Here is a 17,736-nt window from a genome sequence, read left to right on the forward strand (position 1 = left end):
CTGGCCCGACGGCCCTGGGTGCCCAAGAGCCCTGGGGTCTGGCTGTCCCAGGGGTCTGGCAGCCTCCGGTGTCCATCTGCTCCAGATACCGAACATTCCCGGGATCTGTCTGACCCCAGGAGTCAGCGGTTCCAGGTGCCCAACAGCCCTGGGTGTGTGACAGCCCCGGGTCTCGCTGTCACCAGGCTCTGACAGTCCTGGGTTCCTGACAGCCCTGGGGTCTGGCTGTTCAGGGATCCCAGCATCCCCAGATGTGCAACAGGACCAGGATCTGGCTGTCCCAGGGATCCAGCAGCTCCAGCAGCTCCAGCTGCCCAACAGCCCTGGGTGTGTGACAGCCCCTGAGACTGGCTGTCCTGGGGTCCCTGTAGCCCCAGGTGTGTGACAGCCTCAAGATATGGCTGTCCTGGTGGTCTAGCTGTCCTGGTCACCTGGCAGCTCCAAGTGTCTGGCTGTTCTGGATGTCTGGCAGTTTTGGATGCCTAGCTGCCTCTGGACCAGCCTGTCAGGAGTCAAGCAGGGATGCAAAGGAGTCAAGCAGTGCCTGTTGTGGCAGGATGAAGGAGCACGACCCTGAACAGGGGCAGCAGGGACAGAAGGGCTTCAGAGCAGCCACTGGTTTACTCACCATAAGGACACAGCTGGGATTCAAGGGGACATGCCAGGCACCCACAGGCACCCACGGTCCCATGTCCCTAGCCCAGAGAAGTGGCTGGGCAATAAAGCTCCTCAACATGACAGGCCAGCAGTGCTGAATGGGCCAGGGCTGTCCTGGCTACCAGCCCATGCCAGCCAACTTTTCAGCTTAATGCTCACTGCAAGGGATGGCCCAAACTTGTCTGAGCTCCAGAGACACCTGACGGCTTTATGGAGAAAGCATGGATGGAGGACACCCCAACCATCAAGCCATCTCCCATGTGGTAGCACAAACACAGCTAAAGAGCTGTATCAGTCTCCTGCTGAGCACTGGTGGCATCCAGGGATGCCACAGCTTCCAGCTGTGGAAGGATGTATGGACAGTGTGCATCTCCTGTGGAGCTGGGTCTGAGGGCCACACACCTGCAGGACTTTCCTGTGGATGTGGAGCCTCCAGCACACTAACCATGAGCTGGGCAGCATCCTTCTGGAGAGGATTAGGAAGTCCTGGCTGTCCTGAGCATCTTCCCAGCCTTGGGATCCCTTCACAGAGCAAGAAGTAAATGAATTTTGTGGGTTGTGGCCGCCAACATCTTTCAGTGTTTGTAGTATATGGGGCTGATGTGCAGGGAAGGTTTCTCTCCTGCTCAGTCAAGAGATTCCCAATGGGCAAGTCTCCGGTGGCCTTACTGGTGGGAATTATTATTTTTTGCAGTTACCTCCCAATAAATGTGCCTGCAAGAGTTTCACCGACCTCCCAACACCCAGCCATGGGCAGTGGTTTGTGCTAAGTGCACAGGCAGTTTCAGATCTGCAGGACTGCCCCTGCAAACCTGTATTCTTTACACTGGCTTTCAGAGGCTGCCGACAACCTGCAGTTTTGACGGTCTGGACTTGTAACACCCTAGTCGGGTGCCTTGTCCAGCAGGGCGCAGTGTGCCGAGGTGGCCTTTGCATGTGGGATGCCACAGCAGGGAGCAGCCGGCCCCTCCGTGGCTATCAAAAGCCGGGAAGGCAAAGCCAAGTGTGCTCCTCCTTCCCGCTGAGTGACATTGACATCGGCCACCGGCAGGGGCTTGGCTGGCAGTGACTATGCCGGAGATTGCCTTTTGCCCATTCCCTGTGTCATGGGTGTATCCGCAGGCTGAGGCCAGCATCCAGCTGGCAGCATCCTTGGTGCAGAGGAGAGGTCTGCTGGTTTACCTAGTGTAACCCCCAGAGTTTCCTTTGCAGCCCTGAGCTTTCAAATGGGCTTGTGATCATCGGGTAGTCCCCTCTGCTCCCCTCTGCAGCCCTGGCAGTTTTTATGTGCCCCTGGTCTCCTTTCACGTGCTTGCAACAGCATTAGGAAGCATCATCCCTTCCCCTGCCTCCACATCCCTGCCTCCCAGTTCACCCTGTCCTGCTCCAGGAATTGGCTGGAGGGTGCCCAGAATCCCATGGCTGGGGCAGAAATGCTAATACCATGGTAGCCTGGCTGTGCTGAAGCATGAGGAGCTCCCTCGGGATCATCCTCAGTCCCAGGCTGAGCCCAGCCTCCTTTTCCCTCTAAGAAAGCTGGATGTGGAAGGGTTAACTCTAAAGTTAGGCAGCAAAGTGGGCTGGGGTCCTAACCCTGTGTGCCTCTCTGCAGCCGCAGCTGTGCCCACCTGGAGCTTTGGCTTAGCTCCAGCTGTTTCCATAGCCAGGATTTCCTTCCTATTTGCTGTCTCCATCACCTCCCACCTGGTGCTCTTCCACCCTGCTCCCAACAAGCCAGAGCACCACCATGTACATCTCACACTGTTGCTTTGTACAAGGATGTGTTTGCTTTTGGGTGTTTTCTTGTCTTCCATAAACAGCTCCTCTCCTGTCCAGCAGCATTTCCTGGGCTGCTCCATTTTCACCAGGTCAAACCCACACCAGGGCAGCAGTTGGGCTGGCTAGTAGCCAGGGAGATAAGCTGATCCCTCAGCTGGTAGCCAGAGGCTGGAGAATAAGGATGCCACAGGGAGGAGGCAGGTGGAGGATTTATAGTGTCCAGGTGGTGGCATGGCCTGGGCCAGCTGGTGCTGCCAGTGCTGGGGGACTGCACATCCTGGGGGTGTCAGTCACCCATCCAGCCTCAGGTCCCAGTGAGGCTGCTGCCCATGCCAGCACCCTGTGAGCATGGCTTGAGGCTTTCCATCCCAACACTGCACTTTGTTTTTTTAGACTTCAGGCAGGAAATTCCCTGCCAGGTCCTTGTCTCCTATTGAACCATGTTTTGGAAAGTATCAAAGAAAAAAGAAACCCAACAGCACAGTATTTCTGCACATGAAGCTAAGGAAAATCATGTTTTGTGGATGGTTCAGAAATCCCTGCAGCTCTTTCAGCAGGCAGGAGTTTCAGTGGGGATTCCTATGATAAGAGGTACCAGTCACCATCCTGTTGGGAAATGGCCAGGCTTTGCCACTTGGAAGAAGCCCCTGCTCATGGCATTTAAGAACAAGGCTGCTGAGATGATTGCTGCAAGGATGTGGGATCTTTCCTCTTCCAACTCCCCGTGCTGCAGCAACCAGCAGCCTTGCAAGTGAGCATGCCACAGCAGGGGCAAGAACTTCATGCCACCCCTTCCTTCAGGACAAGCAGAAAACAGCTTCCAGTAGTAAGAGGCAATGCTGAGCAGGGTGGGGAAAGCTTGAGAGGGTTGTATTGGGTCAATGCACCCAGAAATAAAAGGTGTGGTTGCTGTTTTTTGGCTGAGTATGGATAAAGGTTGCTGGGAACACAGGGATCTGGGGGGCCCCGGGTAGATGGAAAGCAGCACCCTAAGAGCACTCATACACAGTCCCTGCAGTGGCATGCTGTGGAGCTGCAGTCCTTCCTGTCCTGGAAAGAGGGCTGGGGAGGGCCTTAAGTCCAAAGGAGTGGGATCAAGAGGGGCCATGTACAGGTACATGAAGCTGCTACCATGAAAGCTACAGTATCTGCTCCTGCAACAGCAAGGCATGCACCTGGGGGTCTTTGCAGAAGCCCACAGCAGGCGATGGCTGCTCCTGCATCCCGCTCCAATTGCAGGTACAGGGCAGAGCCCAGGCTGTGGGCACAGCGCTCACCATGGCCACAGCATCCCCTATGGGCTGCAGAGGCAGCAAAGTGCAGCTCTGCTCCATCCCAAAATATCAAAAGCCTGGCTGCTGCCCTCTTTCAAACACCATCAGCCCTGGTCCCATGCTCCAGCTGTGCTCCCTGCTCCTCCAGATGTTTTTTAAGGCATGGGAGTCTTAGCTAAAGAAGGCAGCAGGTGAACATCTCTGGAGAGCCTAAACTCACACTCATAAAATGGTTTGGATTGGAAGGGACCTTGAAGATCACCTAGTTTTTCCACTAGACCAGGTTGCTCCAAGCCTCATCCAACCTGCCCTTGAACACTTCCAGAGATGGGGTAGCCACAGCTTCCCTGGGCAACCTGTTCCAGTGCCTCACCACCCTCACAGAAATAAATTCTTCCTAATGTCTAAACCTGTATCTCCCCTCTTTCTGTTTGGAACTGTTCTCCCTTGTCCTATCACTCCGTGCCCTTGTAAAAAGCCCCTCCCCAGCTTTCCTGTAGACCTTTCAGGCACTGGAACTTTATCCCTTTGGCTTGAGTGATTTGCCAGAAGCAGAGGGAACCTAGGGACAAAGGTGTTGCTGCTGCATCTGCCAGGCAGGGAAGCCCAGAGATGTTTGTGGTCCTGCTGAGCTCAAAACAAGCCCAGGAGAAACTGACCCTAACTTGAAGCAGTAAAAGCCTGCAGGGTGCATGTCCCCAGGAAACACAGCTAGGGTGTGGGCCACACACACACCCCCTCTGCAGGCAGGAAGGTGTTGAGAGCAGCTGAGGATGCTCCAGGGCTCCCAGCTCCTGCCAGGTCCATCCCAGACGGCTTCAAAGCTGCTCCATTCCTAGACCTGGGGAAGTTTGGCCTCACTTGGTACACTCTGTCTCCTTTCCCCAAGTCCTGGTCTAGGCCAAAGTGTGCAGTTGGAGAGGGCTGAGAGCTGACACTAACCCCCTTGGAGCCCAGGACAGGCAAACAAGCTGCCCAGTAACTCCAGAGAAACACAGGAGCAAGAACAGTTATGATTTAATCATCAACCTTCTCAGCAAATCCAGTGTCTGACAGAGAGGAGCTGTGGTCTGGCTCCTGGTGCTTTTACCACCCCTGGTCCAGCATCAGAGCTGGGGACCACAACCAGGACACGTACAGCATGGGGAAGAGGCCAGTCAGCTCCCCTTCACCCCTCCTGCCCCAGGGTGGACCCTGGGGTCGAGGAGAGCCTGCTGGTGAGTAGTGGCAGTGGCTGCCTTGGGAGAGGCGGTGGGGACCGACACTGCCCCTGCCCAGAGACCCTCCTCAGCTCACTGTGGCCTCTGCTTTGGCATCTGCCTCCATGGAACTGGAAGAGACCAAGCCCCAGCCATGACAGAGGTTGGAAGAGCTTCTGCCTGAGACTACTTTGTCCCCAAGCTCCTCATCCCACCCTGGACCTCAGGCCATCCACAAAGGAGGAGGCCAAATCTCCCTGCACAATCCTGCAAGGGCAAAACCCCAGGACAGCATTCAAGGAGGTGTGGGGGGACTGATAGAGGAGCCCCAGCATCTCCCCTGAGACAGCCCAGGGCAAGTGCAGCTCAAAAGCCCCTGGGACAGCAGAGGAACATCCTTAGGGGCAGTGTCAGCTCTGGAACAACCCTACAGCAGTCACCTCCAGAAGGTTCAAACAGCAAAGGAGACAAAAATGTCTCCTCCCAGGACAAAGGGCACGAGGGGTGGGAGAACTACAAGCAGAACTAGGACAGGGACCAGCAAAAGGGGTTGTTGGTGAAGGCACAAGAGCCCTGGGCAGGGCACCATGGTTGAGGTTAGTGGCTGGGACTGAAGAGGCTGCCGGTGAGGAGCCGCCTCTTCACCTCCCTCCAGAGCAGGTCCCGCTCCCGGTTGGCCCTTTGCATGAAGCCCCGGTTCTCCTGGGCCCGCCGGGACAGGTAGGGCAGCACCTCGTTCACCGGGCCGTACGGCACGTACTTGTAGACAGGGAAACCAGCCTGGCCTGCAGGAAGGCAGGATAGTCAGGGAAGGGACAGGAAAGCGGAAAAACCACAGAGAGAAAGAACAAAGAGAGGGGAAAAGCCTCGCTGCTGCCCCCCAGAATCATCCTGGTTCGAAAGGACCCTGAGTATCATCAAGTCCAATCATAACCTAAATCCACAAACCATAACGTAATCTACCTGTTCAGTGCTTGAATCCTGTCCCTAAGCACCACACCTGTGTTTCTTTGGAATACTTGCAGGGATGGTGACCCCCAGCTCTGCCACAGGCCTCGGGCTGTGCTGGTGGAGCCTAGGGAGGGGGACAGGGGGGCTGCAGGGCCTCAGGCTGTGCTCCAGCACCCAGGAGGGGAAGCAGAGGCACATCCCTCTCCTGTCAGCATGGGGAGCTTGGGAATGCACCAAGGGGAGCAGGCTGAGGTCACTGGGAGCCCTGGGAATGTTGACAGACAGGGCTGGGCCAATTCAAGAAGCATTCAAGCAGAAACATCAAGTTAACACATTTTCCCAGCATGAGCAGAGGAGGTTGTGGACAGGCAGCCAAACCCCACTTGCAAGGGGAGCTCCAGAACAGAGCAGCATCCATGCTGGACAACTGCCTGGTCTGCCTCCCACAGCCCTGCTGGCCTTAAATCTCCACTCCAGACACCAGTGTGGGCAGGGGGATCACTCCTGACCTGAGCTGGGCTACTGACTCTTGAATGTCCCTCTGTCTGGGCCCCTGGGAGCTCTGCTCCACTGCCCAGGCCACCGGCAGAGAAGAGGACAAGGTCACACAAGAGTAAGTGGAGAGCCCAGTACTCAGTGTGCACCTCTAGAGGGTCAAAGTGATGCTTCCAAACCAAGGAAGTGCAAGAGGGGTTTGCTGCAGCCAGGACCCACTTCTGCCCCATCTAGGAGCACCATCTCAGCTCGTAGGCCAAAGCAGGAATCTTCCTGCCCAGCCATCAGTCTTCAGGAGACTGACATGATTCTCCATCTCCATCGTCCCCCAACCCCAGGCAGGGGCTACAACACCCATCTGGGGAACAGGCACCAAGGCACCATGCTCAGCCAGTCCCAATCTGTCAGACCCAGGACCTGGCTCCATCCATCCTTCAGACCACAGAGCAGCTGCCCAGGGAAACCCCAGGGGACAAGGTCTGCCAAGTCCCTTGTGCTCCCAGCACTCACCGAGGGGGAAGGTGATCTGGTCACACATGCCCAGGAGCTGCCCAAAGCAGACCTTCTTCTCTGAGGGATGGATCCCAAGTTCCATCATCCTGCAAGCCAAGCCTCAGTGTTAGGGAACAGCAGAAAAAGCAGAGCATACAGGGGCAACACGTCCCACCAGAGGAGCAGGGATCATCTGAGTATGAGTGCATGGCACTGACCATGTCCCGGCTGGATGCAGGGATGTGAGGACTTGAGGGATTTGTTTTTTAAACAGTCTCTGGGCTGGGCCACAGAGCCAGGTCTGCAACTACTGTGGGCTGTGATGCCATGCCCCAGTTCCAAGCCCCAAGTGAAACCCTGAGCACCAGGTGGAAGCCAGGATTCCATCAGGTGAGCACAGGACCTGACAAACCATGGCCTATTTCCCCACAGCTCAGCTGGGCCTCCTCAAGCCCCCAGCCCCAGCCACATCACCCTCCCAGCACCCACCTACGCAGGGTGAACTTCACTGTGTCCTCATTGTGAGATGCCACCATCACACTGGCTTTCCGGCTGTGCTTGATCTCCTCCAGGATATAGTCCAGGCACCTGTAGACAGCATGGGGCTGCATGGTGAGGCTGCCCAAGCCTGTGTGCTGTGGGGTCGGAGGGAGGAGCGTGGCTGTTCTATACCTGTGGTACATCTCATTGGTCTTCTCATAGGTGGGATTGATCGGATCTTCATAGCCAATCTTGGCTGCCCTTTCCCTCTCCTGCTCCATGTAGGCACCACGGACCAGCTTGGTGCCAAAGTGCCAGCCCTCCCGGCGCGACAGCTCTACATCCACAGTCACATTGTCATAAGCCTCCTGGGACCAGAGGGAAGAGATGGCACAAGGTCATGGCACCAGTGTCACATCTCCCCTGCACCTTCAGGCAGCCAGCCCCAGAACTGTGCCATCGCATTGCCATGGCTGCAGGGGCGAGGTCTCCATCCAGCTGCTCCAGCAGGTCCTTCCTGCTGGCCCTCACCTTCAGGTAGCACTGGTAGGTGTTGAAGATGATGGCCCGATCCCTGTTGAAGCGGCGTTGCATCTCCAGGGTGAGCCGGCTGATGGCCGGCTGGAAGTAGCTCTGCTCCGCATCCACCATCAGCCTCACGCCCTTCTCTGTGGCTCTCTGGGGGGTGGTGGGAGGTGAACAACAAGCAGGTTGGTCTGGTGGGGCCATCCTCCCTCTCTGCAGTGGCACCAGTGCCTGAGCCCCCAGCCCCAGCACCCCCTGACCTTGGCAAGGATGTCCATCCTCTGCAGCATCCGCTTCATCTGCAGATCCTCCTCCTCGGTGAAGCGTGAGAGCAGAGGCTCTAGCTGCCTGGTCTGAAATGAGAACAGCCCATGACACTCTGTCCACCCGCAGCCACCACTGCCCACAGGAGACAAACCTGCACTAGGAAGACCCATGCTGGCAGCCAAAGGTAGGGAGGATGCAAACTCCCCAGAGGGATGAGTCCTTGTCGCACCTTAAACTTGGAGGAGCTACAAGAGACAGGGATGGACTGCCCTCTGTGCAGGGCCATGCCAGGGGTGGCAGAGGTGGGTACTTACCTTCATATTGGGGATGAGCAGCAGCTTGGAGAGCTTCGTGCGGCTGTCAATCAGGCTGTTCCAGTCCAGCAGGTCCACAGTGCTGGAAGCAGACAGCCAGGTCCCTACTGGTGTCTTGCAGGGGCAGGGGTCCTGACCCCCACCAGCAAGCCAGGTGTATAGCACATGTCACCCTGACCCATCTTGCCACCTCCACCCAAACCTCCTCTCTGCCTGATCACCATGCTGAGCCAGTGCTGACCTTTGGAGACCTCCCTGTGCTGCTGTCCCATGAATGGGGACAAGGTCCCCCAGTGTCCCCACGTAGCTTACCTGCTCATGCCTAGGTTCTCGCCTGTGAACCAGTGCTGGCTCTCTGCCTTTGTCACGACACCGAGGTTGGCCAGGGCCTCCTGCCACCAAACAGAGCATCAGTGCAATGGCCTACAGAGTCTTATTGTTCCAGGCTCAGAGGTGTCAGAGGCCAGAGCTGCTTCATGACCTCTACGGCCACTGGCTGCCAAGAGAACATTCCCAGCAGCACAAACTCCTCCCTCAGCCATCATCCGCCTCACCTGCAGCTTCTCCACCTCCAGCTTCATTTCCAGCACTGCCCGCCCAGCCTGGCCTTGCTCTGCAGCCATTTGGTGGAAGAACCTCCTCCACTTCACCAGCACCTCCGAGAACTGCAGCTGTGGGGACAGAGCTTGAAGTGAGACACCCAGGCTGGAGACCAGACAGCTTGGACCATCCTTCAGTGGTGGCACTGCAGGATCATGCCCAGCCTGAGGCAGACCCTGACCTTATAGCAGGGGACCTTGGCCAGGCAGGAGCCAAGCCTAGCAGCACAGGTCCCCCACACCCTCATGTTGGCACCTCTAAGCTTCTGAGCTCTTCATGTGTCCCCAAAAGTTGAGGCAGGGTTTCCAGGGCAGCCTTGGACCACAAAGGGGACAACCTGTTGGTGTCCACTCCTCCCTGCCATCAGTAGAGATGCCACTGCAGCAAGCCTGGCACCCCAAAGCATCTGTCCCTCCAGACACATCATCAGTGGCCCTAGCTGTGATCCACCTTGCCCTGGGCACAGCCCTGGCACTCACCAGGAACTGAGGTCTGCCCAGTGCTGTCAGCTTGATGGCCGAGAAGCCGTCCTCTGAGCTGCCACCTGGATGGAGCCACAAAAACAGTGCTAGCCCAACAGACAGGACACTTGGAGGGAGGCACCAGAGACACAGGCTGCATGGCCCCTGCAATCCCCAAGGGAAACATGGAGCACTTACTTGAGGCGTCAATGCAGCGGAGGAAGGTCTCCATGTGCTGGTCACACTTGGCCTCATCAGCATAGAAGTAGGTGCGGGCACTGATGACCCCACCGCGGCGATCCCCAAATCCCCGGTGGACTCGGTACTGCTTCTCCCTTTGCTCTGCTCCTGGGATAGAAGAGGATTGAGATGGGCCACACAGCCCTGCCAAGCTCCTACAAGCCTCCCTGGGAGCTCCTGCCATGGGTGCAGGGAAGACAGGCTCCAGCTTGGACCTCCAAAGAGCCCCCAGGGCTGCACAGTGCCCTGCCTGCTCTGCTGCCTGAGCAGGGGCAGCGCCTTCGCAGAGGAGCCGGGTTGGCCAAGAATCAAGATGCTCATAATCCAGCTTGTGTTTTGAGGCTGTGGGAGCTGGACACACGACAGGCCTGCAGTGCCCAGATGAGCTGGACCTTCAGACTATCTCCTGCCAGCAGGAGAGGCCGGGTCACTCACCTCCCATCTCCTTCTCGGCTGCAGAGGTGCAGGAGCTAAGAAGAGAAACAGGGAAGATAAGGGCCAGGTCAGCAACCGCCACAGCTCCCACTAGTGGCCAGGCCAGCTCCAAGGCTGCCCTGGCACTGGACCCTGCTCCTCCCTCGCCTCCCATTGCCAGTGGATCAGACACTGAGCAGCATGAGCTCCACTGGCAGGTCGGATGCCCAAAACTTGCTCGTGGAAGGCAACAAGATTTCAACATCCAGGCAGACGTTCCCAGGAGGCCCTGCAGGAGCACCCCGAGGATGCTCTGTGCCTGGGTCCAGAGCTGCTCTCACACAGCCCACCCCACAGGAAAGACAAGCCTGGTGGGGCTGCCTGCTCTGCCTCCAACCACCCCATGGTCCTCACTGTGGCAGAACCAAACCTCGATACAACATCACCCCACCCCGCAGCCAAACCATGACACGAGCAGTTTCTGCAGAGCCAGGGCTGGAGAACGGCAGGATGTCCTGCTGCAGCTCAGCCATCCCACGCTCCTCTGCACATTGGCATTACTCAGCAGCTTCCAAACTAGGTCTCAGCTTCAACTCCAGCTGCCCTCACATGTCAGAGAGCCCAAGCTCTTTGCCACAAAGATAACAGGACTCTGACAGCCCAGGGGGATGTTGGCCAAGTCATGAGATCCCCAAGGTTGAGCAACTAAACCTTCTTGCTGACACCCACAGACCCAGGGTCTCACCCAGGAACACCACAAGCTCCTGGAGAGCAGCCCTAGGTGACAGCAGAGCCATCTCCTCCAGGAGATCTCTGCCTTCAGTCACTGTTCCACCTGTCCAGAGCCAAAGGACTAATGCAAGAGAGCAGAGCGGCACATGGCATAGTCCCAGAACATGTTCTCCCACAAGAAAACCCTGTGACAGGGATTAGAGGCTGCTGGAAGCATAAACAAGCAGAGACAAGCCCTTCCTTCCTGCTCCCCAGAGCCAGGAACAGCTCAAGGCACAGCAAAGCCCACCATGAAGCGGGGCAGGAGTTGCTGAAGCTCATGGGGAGCAGCAGGCACCACATCTGGCAGGTTTGGCCCTGTGATTTTGTTGCTACAGCATGGCAAGAAGCTTTCTGCACAGAATATGGAGGGTGGAAGAAAGGAAGGAGAGGACAGGACATTGAGGTGCTGGAGAGGGCAACGAGGCTGATGAGGGGTCTGGAGAACAGGTCTGATGAGGAGAGGCTGAGGGAGCTGGGGCTGTTGAGCCTGGAGAAGAGGAGGCTGAGGGGAGACCTCATTGCCTTCTACAGCTTCCTGAGAGGAGGTTGTGGTGAGGTGGGTGTTGGGCTCTTCTCCCTAGTGACCAGTGATAGGACAAGAGAAATGGGGTCAAGTTGTGCCAGGGGAGGTTCAGATTGGGTATTAGGAAAAACTTCTTCACAGAAAGAGTAGTGAGGCCTTGGAACAGGCTGCCCATGGAGGTGGTGGAGGCACCTTCCCTAGAGGTGTTAAAAAATGGGTAGATGTGGTGTTTTGGGAGATGGTTTAGTGGTCACAGGGGTGTAGGGTTGATGGTCAGACTTGATGATCTTGAAGGTCTTTTCCAACCTTGACGATTTTATGATTCTGTGAAACTTCACACCCCCAGGGAGGGGATGCAACAGCCAAGCCCCCAGCAGCTGGAAGGTCCCCTTGGAGTGAGCAGTGTGGTGGAGGCTTCAGCTGGACATGCTGCTAGGACCTGGTGGACATGTCAAGAGAGATGGGTCCTGCAGCAGGTCCCAGCTGCAGCACAGCAGGACACCTCTGAATCCAAGGTCTGATGACATGCAGCAGGGAGCAGAGCCTCCCACCACCTCAGAGGGAATGCCCACAACTACATCAGCAAACAGCACCCTGGAAATGGAAGCAGTTTGTGTTCTTGGAGACAAATACACCCTTTCCAGCAGCACTCCTGCTGCATGACTGCACCCAGCCCTTCCTCCAGAGGGACATGTGATGCAATGCCATGGTCCTTGTTCTGCATCAAGCAAAATCAGGAAGCTCATTCCAGCTGCAGAAACCTGGGCATTCCCGGGCATCATCTACTTTCTTTGCAATATCAATCTTGACCAGCAAAACCCTTCCTACACCAAGCAAGTGGCTCTTGATCCAGCTTATACCTTGTCATCCCTCTGCAAACCAACAGCAAGCCTCCCAGATCAGGAAACATCACCAGGCACTGCCCAAACACTTCTGGCAAGCTGTAACCAGAAAGAAGCCACCTGCGAGGCACGTTAAAGTCCTGGGAGCTCACCCTCACCCAAAGGAAGCACAGGTAAGGCCCTCCAAGTGCTGCAAAGCCAGTTAGGAATGCTTGATGCCTCCCACAGGATCACTGGGCAGGGCAGTCCAGCTGACACAGCGGAGTTGGGCTTTCAGGAAGTTTTTTATCAAGCTCAAATAAACCATCTCAGGAGCAGCACAAAGGTCCACCCTGTCAGAAATAAGCAGGCAAGAGTCCACTTTGCCCTGGAGGTGCCTGGAAGGTGCCACGAGCACAGTGTTGCTTGCCAAGGCTCATCTGCCCCTGGGCCTGGCAGAGGGAAGGAGGATGCAGCCGGAAGATGTTGTCATGGAATTACCATATCCAAGGCAAAACATGCCACATGAAGCCCAGCCTGCAACTATGGATGACGCTTAAAAATCTGTGAGTAGAAATAAAGCAAAGCTCTTGGTAGGTTCCTTCAAGCCTGCCCCATGCAAGTGCTTCCAGCACATCCCAGCCCTGGACAACTCAGGACCTCCTTGCACAGCTTGAAGCCCAACAGCAAGCCTCTGCTGACCATGGGGACCTGCAGAACATGCAGGCAGAGCACTGGGCATGGGCACCACTGGCCCTGGGAGCACGAAGGGAAGGGAGGAAGCGGCTCTGGGAGGCAGATTGCCCGAGCTGGGTCATAATCCAAGGGGCAGATATCAGGTCTCCATGCAAGAAACCTCTAGAGGAAGTGAAGTCCATATGCTGTGTGGCAGAGCTGTTCAGAGCACTGACACTATTTGAGGGCAGATTGTCCTTCCACATGTTAGTATAACACCAACCCATCTACTGGCTCTGGATGTCTACAGGCCAGCAATGGCCCCACAACTGCAAGAGGATCACCACAACCTCCACTGTGGGGGAGGGGAAAAGCTCCTTGTTCCATCCCACAGGGAATGTAAGTCCCTGCCCATCCTTCATTGCCTCTCCCTGCCCCACTGGGGGCTGCTCCCATTCTGAAGCCCCCAGCCCACATGCTGCCCCAGGAGCAGAGCCTGAGTCTCTGCTGTCTACAGGACACTTTCCTCCAGCCGTGTCACCACAACCTGGCAGCAGCCTTCAGCACGTGGCCAAGGACTCCTGGGACAAGCTGGCAGAGGTCTGGATGCCAGCCCGGGCAGGGCAGAGCCAAGCTGGCAGCAGACAGGATAAGCCAGTGCCTGCCCATGGTGCCATGCTGCTCCAACCAGCAAGCCTGTGGCAAGGAGCAGCCATAGCCCCTTGCAGGGGAGGAAAGGGCATTTTCCTGCTCTTATCTCCAGTCTGCTCCACAGGAGCTGCCTGCACTGGTGAGGCCGGCATGGCTCTGCCTGGGGGAGAGAGCACATAGAGAATTTGGTTGGAAAGACCTTTCAGATCATCAAGGCCAACCATTAACCTAACACTGCCAAGGTCACCACTAAACCATGTCCCTCAGCACCTCATCTACATGTTTTTTATATCCCTTCAGGGATGGTGACTCTACCCCTGCCCTGGGCAGCCTGGGCCAGTGCCTGACAACCCTTTCCATGAAGAAATTGGTCCTAATATCCAATTTAAACCTTCCTGACACAATTTGTGGCCATTTCCTCTTGTCCTGTTACTTGTTCCTGGGGAGCAGAGTCTGAATCCCCGTGGCTCCAAACTCCTCTCAGGCAGCTGCAGAGCCAGAAGGTCTCCCCTCAGCCTCCTTGTCTCCAGGCTGGACACCCCCAGCTGCTCCAGCTCAGACTTGTGCTCCAGCCCCTTCCCCAGCTCCCTTGCCCTTCTCTGGACATGCTCCAGTCCCTCAGTGTCCTTCTTGTCATGAGGGGCCCAGAACTGACCCCAGGATTTGAGGTGCCCCTTCACCAGTGCCCAGCACAAGGGGTCAATCCCTACCCTGGTCCTGCTGGCCACACTAGTGCTGACACAAGCCATGATGCTGGTGGCCTTCTTGGCCACCTGGACACATGCTGGCTCATATTCAGCTGCAGTCAATCAACACCCCCAGATACTTTCCAGCCACTCTACCCCAAGCCTGTAGCATTGCATGGGCTTGTTGTGACCCAAAGACAGCATCAGCAGGCAAAAAAACCCTCACTGGCTGCATGTGCTCTGTTCCTCTGCTTCCTAGCTGGCAGCAGGAAACAGCCTTGAAGTGCTCACAGGAGGGAGGGAAGCAGCTCTTCAGTCTAGCAACCACCAGCCCTGAACCTTCCACCCTGCCCAGTTTGGCACCATCCCTAGCAGAAACACTGGCAAACTGGGAATTTGGCCCTGAAACAGCTGGGACAGTGCTTGGCATGGGCAAGGGTCCAGCACAGTCCTTCCAATTCCATATCCTGTGCTTTGTCCCTACTCCATTACATTCCTGGGGGACAGTCATGATGGTGTTTTCCCCCCTTATTTGCTGGGGGGACAAGACTGGGGCTCGGGCAGAGTGGCACTGGGGGACAGAGGGGATGGGGTCCAGCATGGGGCTTTGCCAAGCTCTCCTGGGTGGGAATGTCCCACCCACACATGGGCCCCCCAGATCTGATCTGGGGGGCAGACCAACACAGATCAGGCAGCTCACAAACCACCAGCACTCTGAAGGAGGCAGGACACTGGTACAGGCAGAGTCCATCTGGGATAGACCAGGGTCACACCAGGGTCCAGCTTAATCCCACAGGGATGCTGAACAATATGTTGGACCATGGCTGTGGGCCCAGGGAAGAAACCAGCTGCTTCTAAAAGGAAGAGCCACCCCCTCCTGCAGGCTGCCAGTGGGTTATGGTTAAGCTTTTATACAAAAAAAAAAAAATATCCGTTTGCAGCTCAATCTGCAATGGTGGGGCTAGACACAGCCCTGCTGCCCTGGTGCAGCCCCCGCACCAGCACTGCCCTCCCACCTTCCCACCACCAGGAACCTCCAGCAGTGGTGCCACCCCCTATGGCAAGCTGGGGGGGGGAGGGGGCAAAAAGCAGCACCCGGGTGTGGAGCAGAGATAAGGCTGGGAGGAGCCCAGCAGCAGCACCCGCATCACCGCACCGACCCAGAGCTCCACTTGCAAGTCACCCCAAAAAGCCGCTTCCTCTGTGTTCTTGACCGCGTGTTGTCAAGCAGCTGGCTGGTGTCCTCAGCTGTGAAGGACACGGAGCTGCTGCACGGGGAGCCCGGCATCCCCAGCCTGTGCCCTCCGGCAGGGACACCCTCATCTGCCCTGAGGTGCCACTGCCTGCCCCGCGATGACAGCGCCCGCCGCTGCAGCCGCAGGAACGGAAACCTGGCGGCAGCTTCGGCCGGCGCCTGCCCGCGGCGCAGGGCGGGAGGCGGGGAAGAAACAGCGGGAGGGGGGTACGACCTGGCTGGGGGGTGGAACTGGGGAACCAGCCCCGCTTGGGGGTGGTGGAGACGGTGGGGGAGGGAGCGGAGGGGGCAGAGCTTCAGGGGGGGGAAGGAGGAGGGGCAGCACCCCAAAGGGAAGCGGGAACTGGCGGGCACCACCCCAGTGATGCGGGGGGCAGGGGGGCAGAACCACAGCGAGGGCAGAAGGGGCAGAAGCAAAGGCGAGAGGGGCGGGGAACGGGCGGGGCGGGGGCGGCGGCCCCGGGCGCGGGGCCCGGCGGGGCGGGGCGGGGCCCGGCGGGGCGTGACGCACGGCGGGCCCAGCCAATGGGAGCGGGGGGACGGGCCGGCGCAGCCAATAGCAGAAGGGCGCAGGCCCGCGCCCGCCCCGCCCGCCCCGCACTCACTCCAGCTCCTTGCGCTCGGCCTCCGCCGCGCTCAGATCCTCCTCCACGCTGTAGTCCAGCACGGCGCCCACGCCGAAGGCCTGGTTCCGCCGGATGAGCGGTTTGATGGCCTCCTGGTCCTCCCCGGCCACGAACTGCCCGTAGAACGTCATCTTCATCAGGCGCTCGAACAGCGCCTGCCCCAGCACGCGCTGGCACAGCTGCAGCAGCTGCGGGACGGCGGCAGCTCAGCGCCCCGCCCGCCGCGCCCCGGAGCGGTCAGGGCCCCCCTGCCCGGCTGGAGATCGGCATCCCCCTGGAGCGGCAGCCCCCGGGACCACCAGCGCCCCCTCCCCAGAGCAGAACCCAACCCCTGCCCCCAGGACCGCTCCACTGCCCCGGAGCGGAAGCTTCGCCCGGGACCAGCACCCCCCGAGCGGACAACCCCCAGTCCCGGGCTGGAGAACCTCTGGCCCGGGGCCCGCAGCACGAACCGGCAACCCGCGGGGCGGCAGCCACCCCGCCCGCCCTCGGAGCGGCACTCCCGCTGGAGCGGCAGCCTCCCCGCACCGCCACATCCCGGAGCGGAGCCCTCCCTGCTCGGGATTCCGCCCGCCCGCCGAGGCAGCCCCCCGGCCGGGGACCCGCCGCTCACCTCCCGGTTGTGCTCCACCAGCGGCCCGACGGTGCAGAGCCCCAGCACCAGCAGCCCCCGCAGCAGCTCGGCGCTGCTCTTGCTACGGAACGCCTCCCGCGGGTCCCCGAAATCCACGGCGGGCGGCGGCCTCCGCTCCGCACCCCGCGGCGGGGGCGCGGGCCGGGCCCCCCTGCCCGCAGGCGGCGGGGCGGCCCCGCGGGGCTCGGCGGCGGGCGCGGAGCGGGGCCGGCGCGGGACGCCCAGGCGGGCGACGGAGCAGAGCGCCCGAGCCGCGCTGGGCAGCGCCATGGCCACGGCGGGGCCGCCCGCCCCGCACCGCCGCTTTAAGTAGGGCCCGGCCGGCACCGCCCCGCGGGGCTTCCCCGGCCGCGGCCTGGCCCGCCCGCTGGGGCCGCCCCATGGCCCGGCCCGGGCACCGGCAGCGGGGACGCTCCGCCCGGCGCGGGTCCGCTTCGGCACCCCCTGTGCTTTGCCCCTTCCCATCCCCGGGGGCGCATCGTTTCCGAGGAGCCCCGAGGAGGGCATAGAGGGACAGGTATGGCCCGAGGGGATCCCTCAGTGGGCCTGTAGGAAGCCCCGTTCCCCTGGAGCAGCCCTGGAAGGGGAGAGCAGAGAGTGAGGGGTAGGAGGGGGGAAAGGGCAGAGAGACCCCCATGCCCTTGGAGAAGTCCCCAGGAGAGCTCTGGGGGTCCCAGGGAAGCCCTGAAGTGGTCCCCATCCTGCTGGAGAGGCCCTGAGGGGAGCACTGGGGCCAAGCCTTTGGGGCCAAGGGGCTCCTGAACCCTTAGAGCAGCCCAAGGGAGGGTCAAAGGGTGCCCCAAAAAGGTCCCTGTCCCCTTGGAACAGTCCCCGGGGCAGGCAGTGGTGTGTGCAGGTCACAGAGCTGGGAGGCCCTTGGGGAAGGTATCTCAGACCTGGGGGACCTGCTATGGGAGCGATGTTGGTACAAGCTCCTGTGCTG

General features: G+C 59.0%; 1 protein-coding gene across 1 annotated transcript; it reads right to left on the reverse strand.

The window, feature by feature from the left end:
* Positions 1 to 4,710: 4,710 nt before the first annotated feature.
* Positions 4,711 to 17,063, reverse strand: PRODH (proline dehydrogenase 1). Its single transcript, XM_051634070.1, has 14 exons — positions 16,773 to 17,063; positions 16,139 to 16,347; positions 10,170 to 10,204; positions 9,693 to 9,842; positions 9,513 to 9,577; positions 8,988 to 9,104; positions 8,746 to 8,825; positions 8,434 to 8,515; positions 8,113 to 8,205; positions 7,859 to 8,005; positions 7,520 to 7,695; positions 7,337 to 7,435; positions 6,866 to 6,954; positions 4,711 to 5,694 (listed from the first exon to the last, which is right to left on the reverse strand). Exons 1-14 carry the CDS (start codon positions 17,061 to 17,063, stop codon positions 5,507 to 5,509), a joined length of 1,821 nt encoding a protein of 606 aa, XP_051490030.1. The 3' UTR covers positions 4,711 to 5,506.
* Positions 17,064 to 17,736: the final 673 nt, after the last annotated feature.

Source organism: Apus apus, chromosome 16 (assembly GCF_020740795.1).
Source record: "Apus apus isolate bApuApu2 chromosome 16, bApuApu2.pri.cur, whole genome shotgun sequence".
Taxonomy (NCBI): Eukaryota; Metazoa; Chordata; class Aves; order Apodiformes; family Apodidae; genus Apus; species Apus apus.

Bases quoted from the DNA above. Each gene is read 5' to 3' on its own strand.
- PRODH (XM_051634070.1), bottom strand. From the start codon at position 17,063: ATGGCGCTGCCCAGCGCGGCTCGGGCGCTCTGCTCCGTCGCCCGCCTG. The intron at 8,206-8,433 runs GTAAGTACCCAC...TTCTCATTTCAG, and splicing joins TGCTCATCCCCAATATGAAG to ACCAGGCAGCTAGAGCCTCT. The intron at 8,006-8,112 runs GTCAGGGGGTGC...ACCACCCCCCAG, and splicing joins GGATGGACATCCTTGCCAAG to AGAGCCACAGAGAAGGGCGT.